General features: G+C 44.6%; 1 protein-coding gene across 1 annotated transcript in view; it reads left to right on the top strand.

Annotated features, from left to right (window-relative positions):
* Window positions 1-23,368, top strand: part of plppr3a (phospholipid phosphatase related 3a) — a 39,119-nt gene that overhangs the window by 14,679 nt on the left and 1,072 nt on the right. Inside the window, exons 7-9 of the mRNA XM_032500528.1 lie at window positions 17,542-17,715; window positions 18,624-19,448; window positions 19,907-23,368. The exon at window positions 19,907-23,368 is cut by the window's right edge and continues 1,072 nt beyond it. Of these exons, the coding sequence (XP_032356419.1) occupies window positions 17,542-17,715; window positions 18,624-19,448; window positions 19,907-20,890 (1,983 nt within the window). The 3' untranslated portion in view covers window positions 20,891-23,368. The remainder of the gene's footprint in view (window positions 1-17,541; window positions 17,716-18,623; window positions 19,449-19,906) is intronic.

Raw genomic sequence — 23,368 nt, 5'->3', positions numbered from 1 at the left:
TGTGTTGTGTGTGTTTTGTTTGTGATTTGTTGTTGGTGTGTGTTTTTGTGTGTGTGTGTGTTGTGTGTGTGTGGTGACAAGATATAGTTGCTAGTCATTCCCCCCTAATAGGCGGTGGCCGAGATACCATGTGGACAAATCATTGTTTACCACAGTTTGTCTGTATTGTCTATGGTGTTATACTATGGCAGTGGATGATTTTTCCAACCAACCTAGTAAATGAATACTTCTTGAAATACTAGATGCATATTGGTTCCTATAGAGAGAAGCCAGAGTAGAGAGAGAGAGAGTAGAGCCTTCTGATGATTTTTAGTGTCGGTGTCTTGACCCTGTATAAATGAGATAATCTCACGGTGTGATATGACCAATCATTGCATGTTCCCTGCACTCGCACTGGTTGGATCTCCTTTGTAATAAATATCGGTCTCTTTGTCAGGTGATGGGGTGCATGAATGGTTGTTGGAAAAAAAAAAAAATCAGAATCCAGTACGCAGAACTGTGTGGCTTTGATAGGTGGATGGGTGAATGTGGTTTGACATGCAGAAATCTACCCCGATGCTTTCACGCACATATATGGATGAGTGTTGCCTTCCACTGCCTCAGCTGGAAGTCTGCATTGACTATATGTGCATGGGTTTCTACGTGTGGGTGTCTGAATGTGGTCGGCCTTTGCTCAGGCTCAGTAATTGGGTCACGTGTGAACAGCAGTCAAGAACGAATTTTAATCAAACTTAGAATCCCATTGTACATCCTCCGGCAATCAATGCCATGCAACGATGCGGTAATGGTGAAGAGTGCTGATAATGCCTGATTCGTATTAAAGAAATACATTGTGGAGCTTTTTGCATCTCGAGGTACTGTGACTGGATCAAATGAACCATGTTGAGTAGTCTGTGGGACAGAGAACAGATGTTCATCCACCTCACATGTCTCTCTCCTCCTCTCTCTATAGTGATTTGTTAGGTTAGGTACTGGAGCCAGGCACTGTGAGTGATGAGTTTATAGCTCCTGCCAGCTGGGACCAACCCTTGGGTAGGGTGTTGTGGCGGTGTGTGCGTGATGTTGTCGGGGTGGGGCTCTGGGCTGGGAATGAGGAAGGGGAACAGGGGGGGAGTCAGAACGAGGGAGTACCCGATGAGAACCAGAAACTCCCTGGCAACCGGAGACAGGATCAACACTAAATGGCGCGCCCCCATTCATCTAGCATGGAGCAGAGAGACAGAGCAAATGACAGGGATTGAGAAAGAGGAGGGGAAGGGGGGGTGGGGTGCTCCTGTGTGTGCAAATATATGAATGAGTGTAAAACCATTGGAGCTGGTCAGCAGGCACGTTCCTCTGCTTTGCACCCTCGCAATTAGTCTGCACAGATAACTGCTGCAAGTGTCCTGAATGTGTCACAACAACCAATTATAACAATAGGCTACTTGACATGAGTGATGAAAAGAAAATGTAGAGAGCAAAATACAGGAATGTTAATGTGATTTAAAGTTCATTTTAAGCCCTTATTAGAATTGATAACCGTGGAGCAAAATATATGATCTCTCACAGAGAACATCTTCAGCAACCACAGAAGTGTACATGTGCCCAAACGCAACACGTGCACGCACAGCCGACTCTTTTATGTTAAGTACTGCAATGTCATTCATGATGAGTCAGTGAAACCACGAGGTGTCTGTAATGTTGAACTAATGTGAATTTGAGTTTTAAAGGGTGCGTTCGCGTGTCCACGGCTCTGTGGCGGTTCCTCGGGCACAATCCAAATGCACCACAGTGGTCAAAACGCCTGCCACACCCCTCTAGAGTAAACAAAGGCCGAGACAGCCATCATCCCTGGGAAGGAAAATAAGTTAAGGTTCAAACAAACGAATCTGATGGTATTTGAACGAGGCATATCCTATCTGGTGCTGAGCCGTAGCATAATAACAATGAAATTGAGCTCCGGTCTATAATTGAGAGTTATCTTTAAAACCGCTCCCTTCGCTTTTACGCACCACATGCGCAGGTGGCGTATACTCCACACGTGCACCACATATTCCAAAATGTTCCCCTTGTCTCGGTCGCCTCGCGGCGGTAGCCCCGAAACAGGAATTCAGCAGGGAAAGGAGAGAGAAGTGTGTGTGTGTGGACCAGGCTGTCTCCCCCCCCACCATAAGCGCACTCACCACACTCTCCCTCCCCCTGTACCCCTCCTCCTCTTCCTCCTTCCCAACCCTGCTGCGCCCCCTATGCCTTTGTGTGGTGTGTGTGTGTGTGTGTGTGTATGTGCACGCAGTAAAGCTGCATGCGTACCCGAAATCGTTGACGGATGCCTTGCATAGAAAAAATTCATTTTTGGAATACAAATGTATCCGTGTTATACGTTCTATGGAAAATGAGAAAACTTGCAGGTGCGAGTAAAGGGAAACCGGCTGGACGCACGTGAATTCTCTCACTTATCCAAAGCCAGGAAATAGAAGGAGGAACGCGTTGCCAGCAAGTGCCGCAAATTTGACTTCCACCATCAGCAACCATCCCTTCCCTCTCTCCTCTTCTCTCTCTCTCTCTCTCGCGCCATCCGTGCTCCTCCTCTGCATTCTCCCACTACTCCCATCCAACTCCTTCTCCCAGTCTCCTTAGTGATCCAGAATAGCCTCACACCGGAGCGCTCTCTAAATATTAGTGGAGGGTTTGGATTTCGGGGTGACTTGGGAGTCGCTGGAGATGGATTAAAGAGACGGTGCGCCGCGAAACTGGAGAGCACACACGACCACGCGGGGGGAAGGGGCGACGGACTCGGTGAATTCACGGAGCCCCCGGACAGAGGTGAGTGCTCGGCTGTCCGGTTGTTTTGTGGCTCTTTCCCCCGCATGCTCCCCCAGCAACCCAAAGCTCCTCCTGGCACAGCTGAGAGGCGAGCATGGGGGAAATCAGCACATGGTTTCACGTTCATAATTCATGATCTCATACGCAATCTGCTGTATTCTGCTTGTGTTGGAGTAACAGCGATGTTTTCAATAGCCGATATACGGCATGTGATAGCTTCTAAAAATCTAATCTCCACCAGTAGGAGAAAACAGCAATTACAAACTAAATGCATGTTCGAAAACATCATCCAACCATCTTAACATGTTTTATAAAACAATGATTATGATGGTTGCATGTTCATGCTTGTTGAATTTAGATAGTGGGGCTGATACCAGCTTAAACCATGTTTTCGTCAGTGTAAAGGTAGGTGAGAGAGTTGTTTAAAGCCTTCTCCACAGTAGGTCGAGCATATGGCCCTTTATGTCTCTCTGGCTGTTAAGCCCTGCAGTGGACTTGGATTTGCAGCTATAGAGCTGTAACTTTCTTAATGGATGAGTAGCTACATGGTGGATGGAAAATGGATAAACTGTACTGTCTCACATTATGGTCACCTCATTAATTCATCATGATTCATGCTGTTGGCCATAGTTCATCATGAGAACAGACTTTAGACTTTACCTGCATTCTGCTGTGAATGTTTATGGTATGATATGATATGGCATGTTGGGAGACACCTGGATCTATGTTAGTGCTATGCTATGCTATACGTTAAAGAAATGATAAAAAGGGTAACATGGTGGAATCAGCAAGAAGGTTGGGGTTCGAATCCAGGTCGTCCGGGCCTTTCTGTGTGAATTTGTACGTTCTCCCCAGGTTTGCGTGGATTCCTCCGGTGCTTGAGTTTCCCCACCCCCACCATCAAAAAACATGTTATAGGTTCTCCAATCAGTGCGCTTGATCAAGGCTCGGGCACTGTGATTGGCTGCCCCCACTGCTCCCTTGAGGGATGGTTATGGTATGTGTATATGACAATAAAAGCACCTTTACCTATACTATAGGGTAAACAATCCTTCTGTCAGCTAAACTCCACGGCAACGGCCGCTGAAAGGCCAGGATCCTCACGGTGCCCTGTAGCCAGTAACATTTTCTCAGCTAAATTTAATTGTAAAGAACGTCTAAATGTAACTGTCATGTGACAGGTTGTAGTGACTAGCCTGGCGGTTGGCGTAGTTCGTAGGATATCATTTGTATGTTATGCCTAAGTTTTCGACATATCACAACACCCGTCCACGAGAATGCGTTGCACCCCAAACTCCACCTTCGCAGACTACAGCCCCTTATTCAGCTTCAGTGAATGTAGTGCATGCAGCAATAAACACGTGGAATACATCTTTCAGTGCACTGCTTTTTTGTAGCTATATGACGAATGTTTCAAACTATACGACCCCATATCATATCATCCCATAATCAGTGACGCTGCTCAACAACTAGCCTGGCGTCAAAACACATTGCACCACCTGTACTGGTGCAATACCATAACAATACTCCTCGCCTATACTAGTCTGTCCTAACACCTCCACCCCACGCCTGTGTTGGTGGCCCGAGTCTTGTATCTTTTCTTGTATCTTGTGTCACTGAGTATTGTAGCTTTCTCGCTGTCCAACAGACTGAACAGACTGTTCTATCCACCTCTCTCGCTCTCTCGCTCTCACTCACTCACTCACTCCTCACTCACTCACACACACACACACAAACACATACAGATGCTAAAACTATACATACATGCAACACTGCATGATGTTTCAAGCACAAGCACACAGCACACACATTTTGCCGTCAACCATCGTGCCCAGAGGACCAATGCTGGTGTGATAGATAGCTGGCCCTCTTACTAGCGTACTTCAGTAAAGAGTAAGTGTGTGTGTGTGTGTGTGTGTTTGTGTGTGTGTGTGTGATGAGGTTTAAGTGGTGACTGGAGTAGGTCACTGGGAGAACAAGCGGCTGGGAGAGTGAGACCCAGGCCCAGCGCTTCCTAAGCTGCTTTGGCTACACTGAAATCCACCCATCCAATTCCTCTCTGTCTCAGATCCTCACCCCCACCCCCCCCCCCACCGCACTACCAGCCACATACATGCTATAACAAACTGGAGCTACACTCTCCTTTCAAAAAAATCATTCCCTCTTCTTTTGTCTTTGATCTCGCTTATCTTGTCCCCGTTCTCTCCTATTCTCCTTTCCTCTATTCTCTTTCCTTTCCTCCTCTTCATTTCCAGCGGTCATGTAAATTACACTGAGAAGTCTTTGATACTCTGTGTCGTACACCGCCTCAGGGTTAGGCCCTCTTATATAGGGGAGAGAGAGATAGAAGCGAGGATGGAGGAGAAAGAAAGAAGGGGGGAGGTTTGAGAGAGAGGTGTTAAGACGGAAGGCGGATGACAAGAGAAGGTGTAGAAAGGTTGAAAAAGCAGAGAAAGGGATTGGTAGACACATGCTGTGAAAAGATAAACAGTGGGAGAGAGAGAAAGGCAAAGAAAATGCCAGTGGAGAGAAACAGGCAAACGCAAAGTAAACAGAGCACACAACAATATGATGGAGAGACAGAGAGAGAAGAAGAAGGATGCAGAAAGAGTAGAAATGGACGGACAGAGTTCAGGCAAAACGAGTTTCTTTAGGCAAAGTATTTTTGGAATCGAGGCGTCAGATCAGCTGATTTGTGCTCACATTCAATCTGCCTGGCATTTGTCAATTTGTCTGCAAAGAAGGGAAATTGCGAGTAGAAATGTCCTTTACACATAATGGGTACGAAGAGTCTCCACTGAAACCCATTCTAAATAGCGTAATTTGTTTAGCTGGTTCAGCAGGTCTGTGACACAAGGTGCACCCGGTTCAGTACACAGGTGACACAACTGATCCTCACATTCATTAGTATGTAATTTATATTATATATCTACGCGACAAACAAAAGCAAACCTAGTATAGCAGGACAGCCGTGGATGTTGGAAAAGAAGAATTATAGAAAAAAAGAGAATTTAAGAGAGAGAGTGTTAATGAAGGCAGAGTGGCAGGAAAGAGGAAGGAGATGGAAGGTGACTGGGAAACTGACAAGTAAAATGGGACACAGAGAGGTAAAGAGGGCGATTGGAGCGAGAAGGAAGGAAATGGGTAGGACAGATTAGAGATAAAAAGAATAACAGGCAGAAAGGAGAAAAATAGGGAGCTTTGGGGAGAGCTGTGAATATTTCACTGTTTAGTTTTCCATTCGTGCCCTTGGCTCTTACTTCTCTCTCAGGCCTTTTGGTCGCCTACAGGTTACTGATGGCGTGTGTGTGTCTATGAATTTGTGAAGATGCATTTAGTTTTGAAAACCATTTGACAGTAAAAGCTTCATGGACTTTCATATATCTTTTGTAGATTTCCCCCATGTTTTTTTTAATAACCTTGTGTGTTTGTCTCTGTGCTGGTGTTCAAAAATAATAATGCACCTCATTGGCAAACAACACTTTGACAAATTTGCTCAGAATAGATACACAAGAGGTCTCATTCTTTAAACTAATGCATTTTAATGTGTGCACTGTAAATATAAAACTTATGGCTTAACCCACCTTTGAAACTTTCTGAACCAATGTGTGTTCATCAGATCCAGTCCAACCCTGACAGAAGTTTTTTAGATGCTTACAGAAATATAATATATACTATCAAATCATAACAAGAGTTATCTCAAGACACTTTAAAGTAGAGAAGGTCTAGACCACTCTATAATTTCAAGACCCAACAATTCCAGTATTTTCCTCAACAGCAATTGTTAGAGTGACAGTGGCGAGGTACAGCTTCCTTTGAGGGGATACCTCGGGTTGTGAGGAAAACCTTGTCCAGACCCGGCTCTTGGTAGGCGGTGTCTGACGGTGCCGGATCCAAATAGATGATGAAAATCCACTAAAGTGTTCTGAAGCCCCTCTCTACATTTCTTGCAATCTGTTATCCAACAGGCTGTGACTGGTCCCACCCCCAGATGACGTCCCCCAAAAACAAAGCCAGAAGAAACCACCCAAAGACAGCATGACGCTGCTGCCATGCTTTTATTTTGTAGAGGTATGTACTAATGAATCACCATTTTTTATATAGCAATGCTTTGTCAACGTGACGTCTACTGAATCGACCACAAGCTGAATCACTCTTTTCTGCTCTATCTAGTCATACTAGCAGTGAGTTTTATGTTGATTGTGTGTCGTGCATCTGACCCCTACGGAAAGCAGAGTTTGATTTTTTCACAAGCTAATATTATGATTCATCCTTGTGTGTGTGCGTGTGTGTGTGTTGAAGGTGTGTGTCAGTTGTTGTGGCAAAAGCTGAGATAAAACATTGGTGATAAAAACCCAAATATGAAATGCTATTCACTCTTTGCTTTGTCCTTGTGCTTGTGGCGGCCCTGTGTGTGTGTGTGTGTGTGGTGTGTGTGTGTGTGTGCGCGCGTGTGTGGTGTGACGTCTAGCGTCCCATCGTCCTGTCCTCCTTGGTGTCCCTGTACTTTCTGGAGCTGACAGATGTGTTGTCCCCGGCGATGGTGGGCTTCGTTGCCATGACCGTGACCTCTCCATGCCGTACGTGGAGACGGGGATGAGCTCATCCCTCTGCTGATGCTGCTGAGTTTGGCCTTCGCTGGTCCTGCAGCGTCCGTAAGTCAATCACAAGCTAGTCAACATCACCTCTAGACTGTTTTAGCTCCATTCATGGACTTCCATGGAACCAATACCAAATTCCTCAAAGTAGATAAATATGCTCTTATATTTCCCTTAAAGGTGGCTAGTTAATCTAATGGATTCTTACATAACAATATATGTATCACAATGTTCCTATTATCAGAAAAATAAGGCACATCAACTAATAAGTGTCCCGTTTAAATGCCACACAGCATATTTTAAACACAGCAGTTACATCTAGTATGCAATTGCTTTTTGTATGTAAATGTGGTCAACACTGGAGACTGTATTTCTCAAAAGGAACGGCTTCTTGGTTCTACAGAGATAAACACAAACCGAGCTACAGGTAGGCTGAACTCCCTGAGCTTAGCTCTAATGCCACTTAAAAAAAACAGAAGGCATCCCGAGCTTATCTTCAGTTCCTACAGAATTATTTAAACCTGATGAATGAAAGTTCAATAAACGCTCTTTTATCAGCTCTGTTTTGGTCTCCACCGCTCTTGAGAAAAAATCTTGTTCTTTAGCTTGCTCTGTGTTTGACTTTGTTCACTAGGTAGGCGCTAATATTCCTTTTGTTGCTGGGCAGGTAGCCTATTTTTGTTTGCCAGATCTTTTTTTTCACTGGAACTGAACGATGAATGCAGCATTTGCTGTTTGTATTCCTAAAGCGTAAAAAAAGCTTGTTGAGTAATAATTCCTGTGGATTTGTCACTGAGCAACATTTGATCCACAATGTAAAATGTTTACTGGTGGAGCTTTACAAGAACAAAACTTCCCATATCGTAGTCAGAAGGATAAATCTTGTCTCAGAGGGTTAGGAATCTAATATGTCTTGGGGTTTGGGGTTTTGTCTGTGAGATCTACACACACACACACACACACACACACACACACACAAACACACCACATCACACAGACCCGCTTGTGTACAAATAGGCAAACAGAAAGCAGCTCCTCCAAACAGTCACAAGCAAATATATCTCCTGAATCAATGGATACACATTGATAGACGTACACCTGACATTCCATACACACAATCAACACGACCAGCCCCCCCCGCCCAATCAATATAAGACACACACACTGCTAATCCATCAGCAGCATGGAAATGAGCAAGCTCTCCAACATTCATCCATCACTCAGATTGGAAGTGATCGCTATTCATAGCACCTTGCCTCCATTCCCCTCCGTAGCTCTCTCTCTCTCACACCGTACGTGACATCACATAAAGGATTTGACATTAAAAGCACTGTAACCCTTTTTCCTCTCTATTTTTTTTTACCCCTCTGTCTTTTTCTTGCTTTGTTTGGGTGTCAGTGCTTACCTTTTTCACTAAACACACATAAATGTAGTAGAAATGTAGCAAGTTTCCACAGACTTTACCCCCCTCTCTCTCTGTCTGTAGATTATGATGGGGGAGGCCTGATGTACTGTTTGCAGTCCAAACTAAGACGTGTCCCAAGTCGGAGAGTAGACATCAATGCTGGAGGCTGCAGCTTCAACCCTTCCTACGCAGAACCGTGCGCTTTGTCGTTATGTCCAACTACCAATCCTTTTGGGGCTTTTTGGAGGGAGTTTTGGAGCGTGCATCCGTTGCTATGGACAAAGCAATGGTTGTAATGAAGCTGGCCTCAGGGGCCATCTTTTAGAGGGACTCATTAACCGCATGTTTGTCAAACAACATTATTTTCTCACCGATGTTTATTCTGTTGGTGATGAAGAGCCTTTAAAATTGATCTAAAACTAGCCCTGAATTTTCCTTATCAATGTATTTAAGTTAATTGTGAACTATGGAAGTGTGATGCATAGTAGAAGCCATGTTCGGACTCATGTCTGCACATGTATCAATTTGCCTGTTTTTCTCAGTGTCATGAAACATCCGATCGCTGTTGCTTTGTGGTTCGCATCTACTGCGTACCTCTGTGAGTTGATTGTGAAAGCATCACAAGCAGACTACAGTTCACCATATCTAAAGGTTTAAGGAGCACACACAGAATTTCACGTTCTCATCTGGCTGACGTGAGAGTAGACGGATAAGAAAGGAGCACCAGAGAAAGGGAGATTGATTGGGCCAGGATGGCCTGGGGGGGGGACCAGGAGGTTGCCGGTTCAATCCTGAGACCGCAGGTATAAATGTTGGTGCAGAAAGTGAAAGAGCACGCGCTTGTCCCTCCTTCGTTACCACCACTGAGGTGCCCTTGAGCAAGGCCTTTAACCCCAACCGCTCCAGTGGAGCTGCTCGTGGCCAGCAATTAGACCATGGTTTGTACCGGGCACTTCCTGGTATGAGTGTGTAACTGTGTGAATGTGACAGGTTGTCGTTGCAAATGAGATTGTTCTCTTACCTAGAAATCGACTACCTGGATAAATAAGGTTCAAAAATATGAATAAGGTAGGTTATGCAGATAAATCTTCAGGAAGGAAACAGTGTACAATTATTGAAATTTATGATACCAATTAAAATAGATGAGAGAGACTTATTCAGAGTTTTTTTTCACAGAATGGGGTGTAACATATTCTAGAAGTCCGTTTACCAATGCTTATGTTGCTTTTGTTTCATTTCTCTATTTTATGAGTTATCACTAGCTCAAAAATGGTATTAGTCAGTAACTTTTACAGCATCTAACAATTAGTGAACAAATTAAGGTTTAAGTCTTGTCAAGAACTTTTGACATATGGCTATTGGTTGATACGGTTTGCAACAAAGCCTTACAGTTGTGCACATAGTTATATGCCCATGCTAAATTGCATGCACTAAAAGTGGAATAAAAAAATCATGTTTTGGAATTTATCTTAATGCCTTAATTAAAAAAATGTAAAATCCAACCTTTAGGACACCAATTTTTGTAAAAATAAACGTTCTTCCTTAAAATAGGGGGCATAAGTACACACACCCCTATGTTATCCCATAGAGGCAGGCAGTTTTTTATTAAAGCCAGTTATATCATGGATCAGGATACTATGCATCCTGATAATGTTCCCTGGCCTTTGGAATTAAAATCCACCCCACATCACATACCCTTCACCACACATAGAGATTGGCAAGGATTTATTTAGTTAGACTAATAGCCGGTCTGATTTTGCATTGAGAGATGATTTCATGGAAGTATCCCATGCCAATCTCTATGTATGGTGAAGGGTATGTGATTGATGACTTTTTTATTCCTCTTTTTAGTCACCTTAAGCATGGGCATGTAAACTTATGAGCACAACTGTATTTTGTATACATGTTATAAATCTAAATGGACATGATCTAAGCAGCACCTCACTAAAGTGATTCCTGATGCAGTGTAATTGAATCAATTGGCAACTTATGCATATGTTATAATCCTTTAAATAAGGTCAGTGGGAGATTAACATTACTCCATCTGTAGTCCGATGGAGACATGTCCGACGCCCCTGTCTGTAATCCTTTGCTAACACAGAGTCAAACTTTAATTACTACCCGCTAACCGTAAGAACAAAATGCTGTTGTTTTTTTAAGATGGAAATCAGTTTTGGTTCAGACAAACTGCTTCACTTACCACTGAGCCTCCAACTTGATTCCACGTTTTAAGAGGGAAATACTAATTACATGACTTGAAAAGAAATAGACTTAATATAACTCCATGGAGAAATATCTCGAGGCAGGCGTTGAGCTTTGAAGTGAAAAGAGTATTAATTCACCTTGCCGAATTTCACTGTCTGCAGAAAAGCTTTAAACGGTATCAAACTGAAGGCTTGAGGTGTCCACTTTCGGTTGTTGGAGCAAATTCAGTCTCATTTTTAAATTATTTTGTTATCCCCACCTCAGGTAATCATAAGTGAACAGCTATAGCCTAGTGAAGAAAACACCAGGGGCTTTTGTTCATCTACATCTCGTCTCTACCTCTCTCCCTCAGTGTTCATGTATTCGGTCTCCTGGCAACAGCCCTGGTGACAGATGTCATCCAGTTAGCAACTGGTTACCACGCCCCTTTCTTCCTCACCGTCTGCCAGCCCTACACGGCCCGGGTCTCATGTACAACAACGCCTACATCACACGGGACATCTGCATGGCAAGACCAGTATGCCATCATGTCAGCGAGTCAGAACATAGATCATGAAGAGAGCTTTAGAACAGCATGGACACACAGACATCTCCATCTTCCTGAATTCAAAATCTGCATCCACTTATACAAAAATATTTAAAACATACAGTATGAACACAATATATATGCAGTGCATTTATTACAGGTATTAATTATGCTTCTTATTTTCCTGGCAGGCTGCTCCAATGCCTTAAATAAGAATTTAGCAATGTTAGATCCCTTTGCTACAGAATACATTACACTAATTTAAGGATTTACAGCAGTTGTTTAGTATAATGAATATTGCTACACAGGCCTATCTGACAGGAGTGCCTACTGTACTATAATCTAAAACAAAACTTATTTGGAGCAATCCGTTTGCAGCATTAAATACAATCTAAAATATTTAATATAGCATACACCTACACCACCACACCCCTCACAATACACTATTACCCATGGTATAAATAATCCTTGATTATTAAAAAAAGAAATAGGGAGCAGTGAATACAAAAGTAATTGCTCAGGACTTATTGCACCAGATCTAGAGTTGTTTTGCAGGCCCGGGGTATCTGCGGGAGGGGGTGTTCTGCAGCCTGTGTTCAGCTCTGCAGAAAAGGGCTGTTCCGATGCTGTTGGTGCGTGCTCCTAGGGTTCTCAGTCTGCCTGGGGGGGGAGGTGTGAAGAAAAGGTTTTCCGGGGTGTGAGGGTTGTCTGATGCTTACGGTCCGTGTAGGAGACGGCTTAAATGGATGTCGCACAGATTGGCAGGGGGGAACGACAATCCTCTCAGCCGTCTTCCCAACCCTCCACAGGACTTTTTTTTTGTCTGCAGCAGTGCAGCTAGAATTCCACCCTACAGGCAATATGTTAAATGCTTTCAATTGCGCGTGCCGAGAAAAACTAATCAGCAGTCTCCGGGACGTCTGTATTATATACATGCATTTAAAGAGATTACAGGATTAACAATAGAGAGGAGTGAAATTGTTGTTCGTTTGGATTTCAGAAATAATAGTTGCTCATAAATGATATGCTGCTATAAGTTAAGTGTGTATTTGCACACAAGACTTACAATGCCCTGACAATTCTCAGTGTTCCCGGCTGTAACATCTCACTTCAGGTGTTGTAGCTAAGTTTGGCTTGTGAGGATACTCTTTAACACACGAGTGTAACAACAGATGGAGGTGAGACAAAGCAGCTACAGCATATATAGACAGGCATAGTGCATAAAACAGACAAGACCGATATGGGATTATCGTAGTAGTGCAAACACACACACACATTTGTTAGGACTCATATTTACATAATGCATTCCCTAGCTCCATATACTAACCTCAAAGAATTAGTTCAGCAGTTTGGATAATATGCTCACTCGCTTTCATGGTAGAGTTGGATTAAAGAAAGTGGTATCAATCTTTTCATCTTCTGTAGCAATTTCTATTTCCCAAAATTTTGAATTATTGCTTTAACAATCAACGCTAATGTCCAACCACAAAAATTTGCATAATGTGACCTAAATGTAATTCTAGCCGAATCCTAAAACCCAAGCGTAGACCCTCAAACAAACCTTTAAAAAATAAGAGACCAGCACACACACACACACACACCACACACACACACCACACACACACACACACACACACACACACACACACGCACTTTAGCCCTGAACAAGTGGGAGAAGGTGTACACCGTGATAAACACACACACAAACAGTGCCCAAATTAAACGAGATTCATGATTCAGTTTCTAAACTCTTAATTAGCAGCTTTGACCTCAACTCATTCACTCTTCCTAATGTTCCCACTAACGCCCCATGGTATTCTGTTTGTGTTTATTAATGCTCACACCCAGGACGCACGCTCAGTTTGATAACACACAGGTTTTAATGTCAAATACAACCACGACATCACATTTTACAATGAATTCAGGTTTATTTAAGAGCAGTAAACACACATAAATCTCTCTTTGTCTCTCTGCCTTGCTGTTTCACACTTAACTCTTTCCCTTTCTCCCCCTAGGAAAACATTCCCATCCCACATGCAACGCTCTGGCTTCGCTGCTGTCTATATCTCCGTAAGCATTTCTGTGTCAACCTGCCTTCTATGTTTGTGATATATGAGTATGATGTATTTCTATCATATACTGTATGCTTGCATGTGGTTGTGTATGAGTTTAGGGCAGTGTTCTTAACCTGGGTTCGATCGAACCCCAGGTTTCGGTGAGTCAGTCTCAGGGGTTCGGCGAGGTCAAGACACACACCCGACTATATGATTCGTGATGACACGCCCCGCTGGCCATCATCAGAAGGGTTCGGTGAACGCGCTATGAAACTGGTGGGGGTCTACCCACAACGGTTAAGAACCACTGGTTTAGGGTTTAGTGGGTGCGTCTCTCTTATGAACAGTCCATTACTGTCACTTTGAAATAACTTACCTCTGTTTTATTTTACATATCCGTAAAAATTGAGAACTGTGATACGCTAATATTAGACGCATGTTTTGCACTACATACATTATCTTTTGAAATGTCTTTCTTACATTTTCATGAGTTTGTGCACTTGATAACTATCCAGATGTTCCTCTATTAACGACCGTTGCTGCTGGCAACTAAGATTAGTTCCTGCATATCAGAGATTTTTTTTTTTTTTAGCTGGAATGAAATCACTGTCACTTCATACATAAATCACAATTGCGTTGTGCTGTTTACTCACTGAGAGATTTCCAGAACAGTACCCTCAGGTCAAAAGAGCCATCCAAATTGGCATGACAAAATAACAGCAACTGTCTTTTTAGGTCAGATTTCTGTTGGCTGTTATGGATATTTTTTGTCATTCTGTAGTTTGTGCTGACAGAAGCAGCATGAACTGTACAGAAAAGTAGCACTGTCACTCCCCCCCCAACACACACACAAACACACACACACACACACACGCGCACGCACACACGCACACAAACGCCCTCCACCAATAACTTATTAAGCTACTGGCCATACTACTGCTGCTTCACTAAACCCAAAGTGTGCTCATTAACTCACCAGACTGGTTTCTGATGAGAGAGAAAAGGCAGGAGAGGAGGAAAGAGGAAAACAGCTGTTGTGGTTGCTAGAGTTACTACTAGTTACATGTTGTCTAATCTCTGCAAAGTTGAGAAGCAGCTCATTACCGCTGTTGACAGATCCTTGTCTACGTTATTGTTCCACCACATTTGACTTTATTCTTGTGTTCAGTCTCAAAAAACCTTTACAATGAAATTCCTTTTCTGAATTTTGACAGAAATAGCAGATCACTTGACAAAGTAGACAAAAATTGTGTGGCATTTAAAAACTGAAATGTCACCCTTCTGACATTTTCTTGCTTCAAGAAAAGTTGAATTTTATGCTCACACTACATGGACAAGCTTGTTAAAATGGATACTTTTGCAGAGTCTGCTTGCTGTCACTCAGCTGTCCTCCACTTATGTAATTGAAATGTAATGTGTACATGCACAGAAATAAATACAGTATATGATGTGTGTCTCTCTTCCCGTGTCCCTCCTGCTTACTTCCCGCATTGTTTTTCTGTCAAAGAATAGTCATCTTAATGACTCAGTTAACCTCATAGGCAGTGTACATTTTTTGTCTTAAAACAGCTCATTAAATGGTATCATGCTCAGCATTTTCACGGAACAAAAAGAATTAAGACAATTTTTGTACTTTTTCAATATAAGTCACCTAAAGAGAATTCTTCAAATATTTGGATTGCATTGGAAACAAGGGAAAATACAGACATATATGAGAGTGGTAGCAATCTTCCTACAACTTTCTGCAAGTGTCTTTACCAAAATGTCAAATTATTCCTTTCAACAAAGTTTACATGAGTTTCTATAATTGATCTAAACTATAGGCTAACTCTTTCCATGTTGAGGTCAAACCTTTGTGCAGTGTCTTGTCTTACCTTTTACCCTTGTGTTGTCTTTCCGCAAAAATGAAAATCAACACTTTGATGACACTTTATATCAATTTTAAAAAACCTTTCTTACATTTTGCCTGTTTTTCATCACTTTTATGCTTTTTTCAATGGTTTCACTATTTTGACATTTTAACCACCGCATAACCACTAACTTAACTTTAGTTGTACAGTTATCTTTGGAATTATGGTCAATAACCTTTATAGGAAATTATACCTAATGTTTGAGTTAGAAAAGTAGAAATTAGGAATTATTTAGACTAAAATCAAAGGAAAGTATCCATCCATCCATCCATCTATCCATCCATCTTCATCCACTTATCCGGTATCGGGTCGGGGGGGCAGCAGCTCCAGTAGGGGACCCCAAACTTCCCTTTCCTGAGCCGCATCAACCAGCTCCAACTGGGGGATCCCGAGGCGTTCCCAGGCCAGGTTGGAGATATAATCTCTCCACCTAGTCCTGGGTCTTCCCCGAGGCCTCCTCCCAGCTGGACGTGCCTGGACCACCTCCGATGGGAGGCGCCCAGGAGGCATCCTTACCAGATGCCCAAACCACCTCAACTGGCTCCTTTTGACGCGAAGGAGCAGCGGCTCTACTCCGAGCTCCTCTCGGATGACTGAGCTTCTCACCCTATCTCTAAGGGAGACGCCAGCCACCCTCCTGAGGAAACCCATTTCGGCCACTTGTACCCTGGATCTCGTTCTTTCGGTCATGACCCAGCCTTCATGACTATAGGTGAGGGTAGGAACGAAAATTGCCCGTTAGATCGAGAGCTTTGCCTTCTGGCTCAGCTCCCTTTTTGTCACAACAGTGCGATAAACAGAATGTAATACTGCACCCGCTGCTCCGATTCTCCAACCAATCTTACGCCCCATGGTCCCCTCATTCGCTAACAAGACCCAAGGTATTTAAACCCCTTCACTTGGGGTAAGGACTTACCCCCTACCAGAAGAAAGCACTCCATTGGTTTCCTGCTGAGAACCATGGCCTCAGATTTAGAGGTGCTGATCCTCGTCCCAGCCGCTTCACACTCGGCTGCGAACCGATCCAGTGAGTGCTGAAGGTCACAGACCGATGATGCTATCAGGACCACATAATCTTCAAAAAGCAGCAATGACATCCCGAGCCCACCGAACTGCAACCCCACTACGCCTCGATATCCTGTCCATAAATATTACAAACAGGATTGGTGACAAAGCGCAGCCCTGGCGAAGGCCAACCCTCACCTGGAACGAGTCTGACTTACTGCCGAGAACCCGGACACAGCTCTCGCTTTGGTCATACAGAGATTGGATGGCCCTGAGAAGGGACCCCCTCACCCCATAGTCCCCCAGTACCACCCACAGCGTCTCCCGGGGTACCCGGTCATACGCCTTCTCCAGATCCACAAAAACACATGTAGACTGGTTGGGCACACTCCCAGGCTCCCTCTCCAAGATCCTTGCGTGAGTGAAGATCTGGTCCGACCAGGACTGAATCCGCATTGTTCCTATTCTATTTGAGGTGCGACTATTGGCCGAACCCTCCTTTCCAGCACTTTGGAGTAGACTTTACCAGGGAGGCTGAGAAGTGTGATACCCCTGTAATAGGTACACACCCTCTGGTCCCCCTTTTAGAAGAGGGGAACCACCACCCTGGTCTGCCACTCTTTAGGCACTGTCCCAGACTTCCACGCGTGTCAACCAAAACAGCCCCACCACACCCAGAGCTTTCAGCATTTCTGGACGGATCTCATCAAAGGATCTCATCCTTTTTCTGGAATATGTCAACTTTGACTCAATACTATTTCGAAACCATTTCAATTTATAGCACTTGAAACAGTGCTATAAAATTGAATAAGACACCCCAAAATGAATGAAAGCAGAGATTTTTACTTGCCAAAGAGCGTTGTGTGGAATCAATCATGTTATTTTTGGTTAATTAAAAAGAACACTGATATAGGATATAGGAAAACGGGTCAATTCGACACAAGTACAACATGAGGGTTAAGGACATCTGCACATTAGTCTCTGTTTGTCTGGCTGCCTGTCTTTTAGATATTCATGTGTGCTTCTCTCTCCGTAGATGTATTTGAATGCCAGCATCAGCAGCACGACCAAGCTGCTGAAGCCTTTGCTGGTGTTTGCTTACTGCATGGCGGCGGGCCTCGCCGGGCTGACGCAGATAACTCAGCACCGCAGTCACCCAATAGACGTCTACGTGGGTTACGTCATAGGAGCCGGCATCGGAATCTACTTGGTTAGTTAAGTAAAGTGCACAGAAGCAAAAGATTCATCAGACTGTGTGCAAAAAATGTTCAAGGGCGTAATTTATTTCGCTGGTTTCATGATAATTACACCCCTTATGCTAATTTGACTCGCTGAAAGACATGTGAACAAGTGGAATTGTCTCGAAATGTATTTTCTATTTCCGGATTTAGTTTGTGAAATAAGCGCCAGCATATGTTTGTAGGCATTTAGGGATTTGTTTTTGTCCCCAGGGAATAGTTAACAGTCTGCATGCAGCGTGGTGGAAATAACCAAATACTCACAAATAGATTTATTTTTTCTTTAATTAAGTGGTTTAGTTGTTTTGCTGGGACTGAATTATCCTATTGTATTATTCTAACGCTATCACAGCATGTGCTAACAAATGCTTCTTTTTTTAATCACCTCTCCTCTCCGTTTGGCTTCCATCTCTCCTAGCAGTTTTTTTTTTTTGGCGGGGTCTATATATAGCCTTTTCTATTACGGAGGCAAGGGAGAGAGAATGAATAATCCGATAAGAATTCTCTGGGACAATTTCACACTTGATTTAAAGAAAACTTGTTGTTGCCGTTTTCCACGCTTCCCTCCTCCTTTCGCTCTCTTTCTCTCTCGTCTTTCACATTTTAATAAGGGGAGCACTTCCTCCTGTCATTAAAGGATGAATTCTGAAAGAGAGAGGGGGAAGAGAGAGATTCATACTGACCTCAGACTAAACAGGAAGGAGGAGAAATGCCTATTCGTGCACTTGCTCCTCACTAATAGGAATATACATTTTTTTTCTCTCCCAAAGATTGAAGAAAATATATTTTCACGCTTCAGTCTTTGTTTAGCATGCTGGGTTCCTTATTATCTGCTCATTTGTTTCTCCTCTCATCCTTCCTCTCTGTATCCCTTTGTCAGGCTGTGTTCGCAGTGGGAAACTTCAAAGCATCAGACGAAGATGCTCCCTCTTTACAGAGACTGACCCCAGCTCAGCAGAAGGACAGCTTGAGGGTGCTGAGCCAGCGGAGTCATGACTCCCTGTACAGGAAGACTCCCAGGGTGTCCGAGAGCAGAGAGGAGCTGGGGGCAGGGCTAGGGTCCGGGGCTCGCAGTAAGGTGAGGAGGGAAAAGGCTTCCCTGGCCTCCCTCAAACGAGCCAGTGCTGATGTGGAGCTCCTGGCAACCCGGGGTCCAATGGGCAAGGAGACCATGGTAACCTTCAGCAACACCTTGCCCAGAGTCGCAAACGGCAACAGCCCCATCTCCCCCTCAGATGAGCTTCCCACCACGCAGCGTCACATGACTTTCCATGTGCCCTTCGACCCCCAGAGGTCTCGGCAGCTGGTGTCGGAGTGGAGGCAGCGCTCGCTGGAGGTCCGCAGCCAGAGCTCACGGGATGAGGAGGAGGGAATGGACGGGAGGGACGGAGGAGATGAAGGAGCAGCAGCCGGAGAAGGAGAGCAGGAGATGCCTTCCTCTCTTTATCCCACGGTGCAAGCCAACAAGGGCTCCGCCACACCGACTGGAGCCCGGATGGTGGTGGCACCCCCACTCGTTCACATCCCCGAGGAGGCCTCTCGGCCGCCGCCTGTCTCCCCAAAGAGTGCCAAGACCCGCGCCAAGTGGCTGTCACTCACTGAGGGAGGGGTGAAGGAGCCGGGAACAGGGCCGATCGCTGTGTCAACACCCCGTGTGCCCAACACGCAGCCCAGCCAGCCGCCCAGCCAGCAAAGAGTCACTCAGGTGAGGAAGAAATTAGAAAATGAATGCCTGCCAATCATAATAATTGCATCGTTTTGAACAGTAATAATTTATTCTTTGATTTCTTTTGGCATGTGGCCAGTTCTGAAAAAATATAATTTAGACAGAAGAAGAGATTTACCAGCTGCCAGACGCTGTGTGTGATGATTTACTTTGAGTCAAAACAGAACAACACAATTGAATGCAATTTCACTGATTACTTTCCGATGTAAAATACTCTCACAAGGGTTCAGACACTTATTATAGTTGTTTGCAGGGTAACTTTTTTTTCTTTTCTCCAACCTATTTTTTCTATGTCTTTTTGTCTAAGTGACTAATGGGAGCAACAATCTTTGACATTGGTCCATTATCAAGCATGACCGCTGCGAAACAAGCTGTAATGTAACGTTATGAGCATTCATCCTATGTCTATTCTGACTAGATGTGCTTCGGTCCTCCAGGTGATAGCCATGTCTAAGCAGCAGGGTCACGGAGTCTCTTTGTCCACCAAGGCGTCAGAGGGTGGATCCTCCTCTGGCGGTGGGTCCAACTGCTCCGAGTCGCCCTATTATCGGATCCCATCCGATCGTGACAGCTGCGCTGGGAGCAACCCAGGGAGCAACGCCGGAAGTGGGAGCATCGTCACAATCGACGCTCACGCCCCTCACCACCCAGTTGTGCGTGTGTCGGCCACTAACGGCAAGCCGTGGGAGTGGAGAAACACCATCAGCGGGAACATGATGGCCGCCGACACGGCAGGGGACCAACACCGGGTATCGCTGCAGCGACAGGACAATGTCAATCACTACCGGGACTACCGGACACTCCCAGTGAAAACGGACTCGCTGTGCTCCTCCTCGGCCAGCGGCAGTGTCGAAGGGGGACCGGATCTGCCTCCCCCGCCCCTCCCCACCTGCTCCTCCCCTCTGCCTCCCCCTCCTCAGCTGTCATCCCCTCTACCGCCACCGCCTCCTCACTCGTCTCCTTCGCCTTTGCCTCCCCCTCCTCACCCGAGCTCCTCTCCAATGCTTCCTCCTTTCCCTCACCCTGCCTCCTCTCACATGCCTCCCCCTCCTCACCTGTCCTCTCAGATGCCCCCACCACCCCTACCGTTGTCTTCCCAAATGCCCCCGCCTCCTCACCCATCCTCCTCCCAAATGCCCCCGCCTCCTCACCCATCCTCCTGTCAAATGCCCCCGCCTCCACATCCATCCTCTTCCCCTTTGCCGCCACCGCCTCACCCCTCATCCTCCATGCCTCCACCTCCCCACCCGTCCTGCTCCAGCATGCTTCCCCCTCCTCCCCATCCCGACTTGCTGATGGATGGCCACAGCCAGGCGCTGTCCCGTTCCTCCACCCTGCCTCGTCGGCCCTCTGTCTCCGCCCGCAGCCACGCTGAGCAGGAGCACTACTACAAGGCCATGCAGAATGAGCGCATGTTATAGTAAAGACACCATTGTCATACCAACGGTTGTACTTTAGAAGACTCGGCTGAGAGAGACAGTGAAACACAGTAGTTTGTGGCAGGTGAATAGAGATTTATGACTTTTGAAAAAATGACAAAAAGGTTAAGAGACTCTGAGACCAGAGCAGCAGCTTGGGTCAAAATGCTGGAAATGAAGAGGCAGCGGGGGTGGAGGACCAAGGGGAGGTCTGGCAGCTTACACACACTCAGCAGGGCATCTCTGATTTTTTTCCTGCTAGCACATACTTCCCACAGCGCAGACTCAACATCTCTGACTGGGAAAAGAACAGACAAGAAAGGGGAGACAAAAAAAAAAGCCTGGTGAAGAATTTAAAAAATCCTAGTTTCAGCATGCACATCCTCCGTGTTTCTATAAGACACATTCAGAGAAGGAGGGGAAGAGGCTGCAGCTGAGAGAGAGATATCACAATGAACGGTCTGGGATTTGCTAAATCAAGTTTCCCTTGAGAGGAGGGATAAGACTGAGAAAACAAAACAACTACAGGCAATACGAGCTCTCCTTCATCTAGCGCGGCCTTTTGAGGCTGCCAGCCGTTACACACACAGACTTTTCTGTTGTAACCAGTCAAAAAACGGGTGCTTTAAAGCACACAGAAGCTAAGAATAAAGAAAATAATGCAATAATGTTAAAGCTTTATTGCGTAACTTTTTGTATTTTAATGAACGTCCGTTACATTCGAGCCATTGCCAAATGAGTTGATACAAAGCTAATGAAGACAGCTTCACACAGCTCTCTCTGTTCTTCTCTGCATGGCTGTGTTTAGAAGATTGGTTTTGCCTGGTGACTTTCGCACCCAGAACCTCATGTGAAGATAATTAGCTCTACTGAAGAGTCCATGTTTTTTTTTAATCCTCCTCCTGTCCTCCTTGGCTACTAGCAACTGCGTGGAGGAGGGGTGGAGGTGCGTGCGCCACAACGGAAGGCTTGTGTCATCACTTAGAATTCGTCATGTGGGCGACAGAAACTACGCTCTATAGCTTTTAGGTATTAGCCACAAACCACCAAAAAAAAGACTTTTTACCCCTCCGATTACACAAACCATATGGGGAAATTTTTGTTTGACGTCAAGCATATCTGTCAGTATCCACCAGAGAGAGCCAGCTTAGGAAGCGTTGTTTCTGGTTGGGGGGGGTGAGATGAAGGAGGAGGAGAAGCGGGCATGAGGAGGATCATGCACAGTTGGGTACCCCGATACAGACGCCACTGAATGGATTACTGTTGTAAACATGAGAGGCGTTGGAATGAGAAGAGAATTGTTCCTTAAGTGAAGAGGGTGGCTGGGCCGCGCGTCACAGCGAGCCAGGCAGCCAGTCTGTCTTTGCTGTTTGCAAAACCTGCCACGGAGCCTGAAGCAGCTCTAAGGAGATTAACGTTTGTTTATCAAACCATGCTAGCAAGCTCTTCCCTCCGTCGCCCTTCGCATTTGGCCCTCTGGCACACAATGGTGACGGGACTGTTAATGGGAAGCTGCCCAGCAAGCAGTGCGGTTGCCGGTTTGATGCGAAGAAGTGGCTTGTGTTGCTAGCAGTCTCTGATTATAGCTGTTAGCATTTCAAAGATTTTGGTACCACTTTCTAACTTTGCATATTTTATAAGGGAGTTTATGCGTTGTTGCTTTATTAATTATCCTTTATTTATGATTTATGGATCGGTACTAAAACATTCTTAAGAACAACTTTTGGGTTGTCAGGTTGTAAAATATCTTTTATTGTTGTACATTTAAATCAATTCGATTTTATTTATAGTGTCAAAATACATCTCAGGACACTTAACAGATAGAGTAGGTCTATACCACACTATAATTTACAAAGACCCAACAATTCCCCCCCCCCAAGAGCAAGCATTTGGTTCAGCAGTGGTGAGTAAAAACTTCCTTTAACCCTCCTGTTGTCCTCAGGTCAAATTTGACCTCTTTCAAAAATGTCCATATCTGAAATATGGGTTTCTTTTTAACCAAATTACCACAAAAAAATGGATTGGATTCCATACAATGCTCTTTGCATCACTTTCATTCCTGACCATTCTCATCTGTTCGTTCCTCTGATCTTTACTATTAGTCAAAATAATTCATAATTTCTGCTTTTTTTAACTCAAATATTAGATACATTTCTATATAAATGAGGGTTATAAACCATGAATTCCAAAAAGTAGTGTAAAACTAGTGGTAGTAAGGTGGTGTTAGTGAAAACTTAAAAAAAAGTATGAAAAAGGGAAAAAAATGTCAAATGTCAAAGGGTTAAACAGGCAGAAACCTCAGACAGAACCAGGTCTTTTGGGGCCCGGACATCTGCGTTTTTTATCTAGCTCAGAGCGCCGCAGGAAGACTAAATACTGTTTACAATATATACAACCCCAGTCTTACAATGCTTTAGTCTTCCATCCATGCATTATCCATACCCGTTAATCTGAGTCATGAAGAGATCTTTCAAGTCTGTC

This window comes from Etheostoma spectabile, chromosome 20 (genome assembly GCF_008692095.1).
Source record: "Etheostoma spectabile isolate EspeVRDwgs_2016 chromosome 20, UIUC_Espe_1.0, whole genome shotgun sequence".
In the NCBI taxonomy this organism is placed as follows: domain Eukaryota; kingdom Metazoa; phylum Chordata; class Actinopteri; order Perciformes; family Percidae; genus Etheostoma; species Etheostoma spectabile.
The sequence above is the reverse complement of the archived record's forward strand: the minus strand, read 5'-3'. Positions and strand labels throughout refer to the sequence as shown.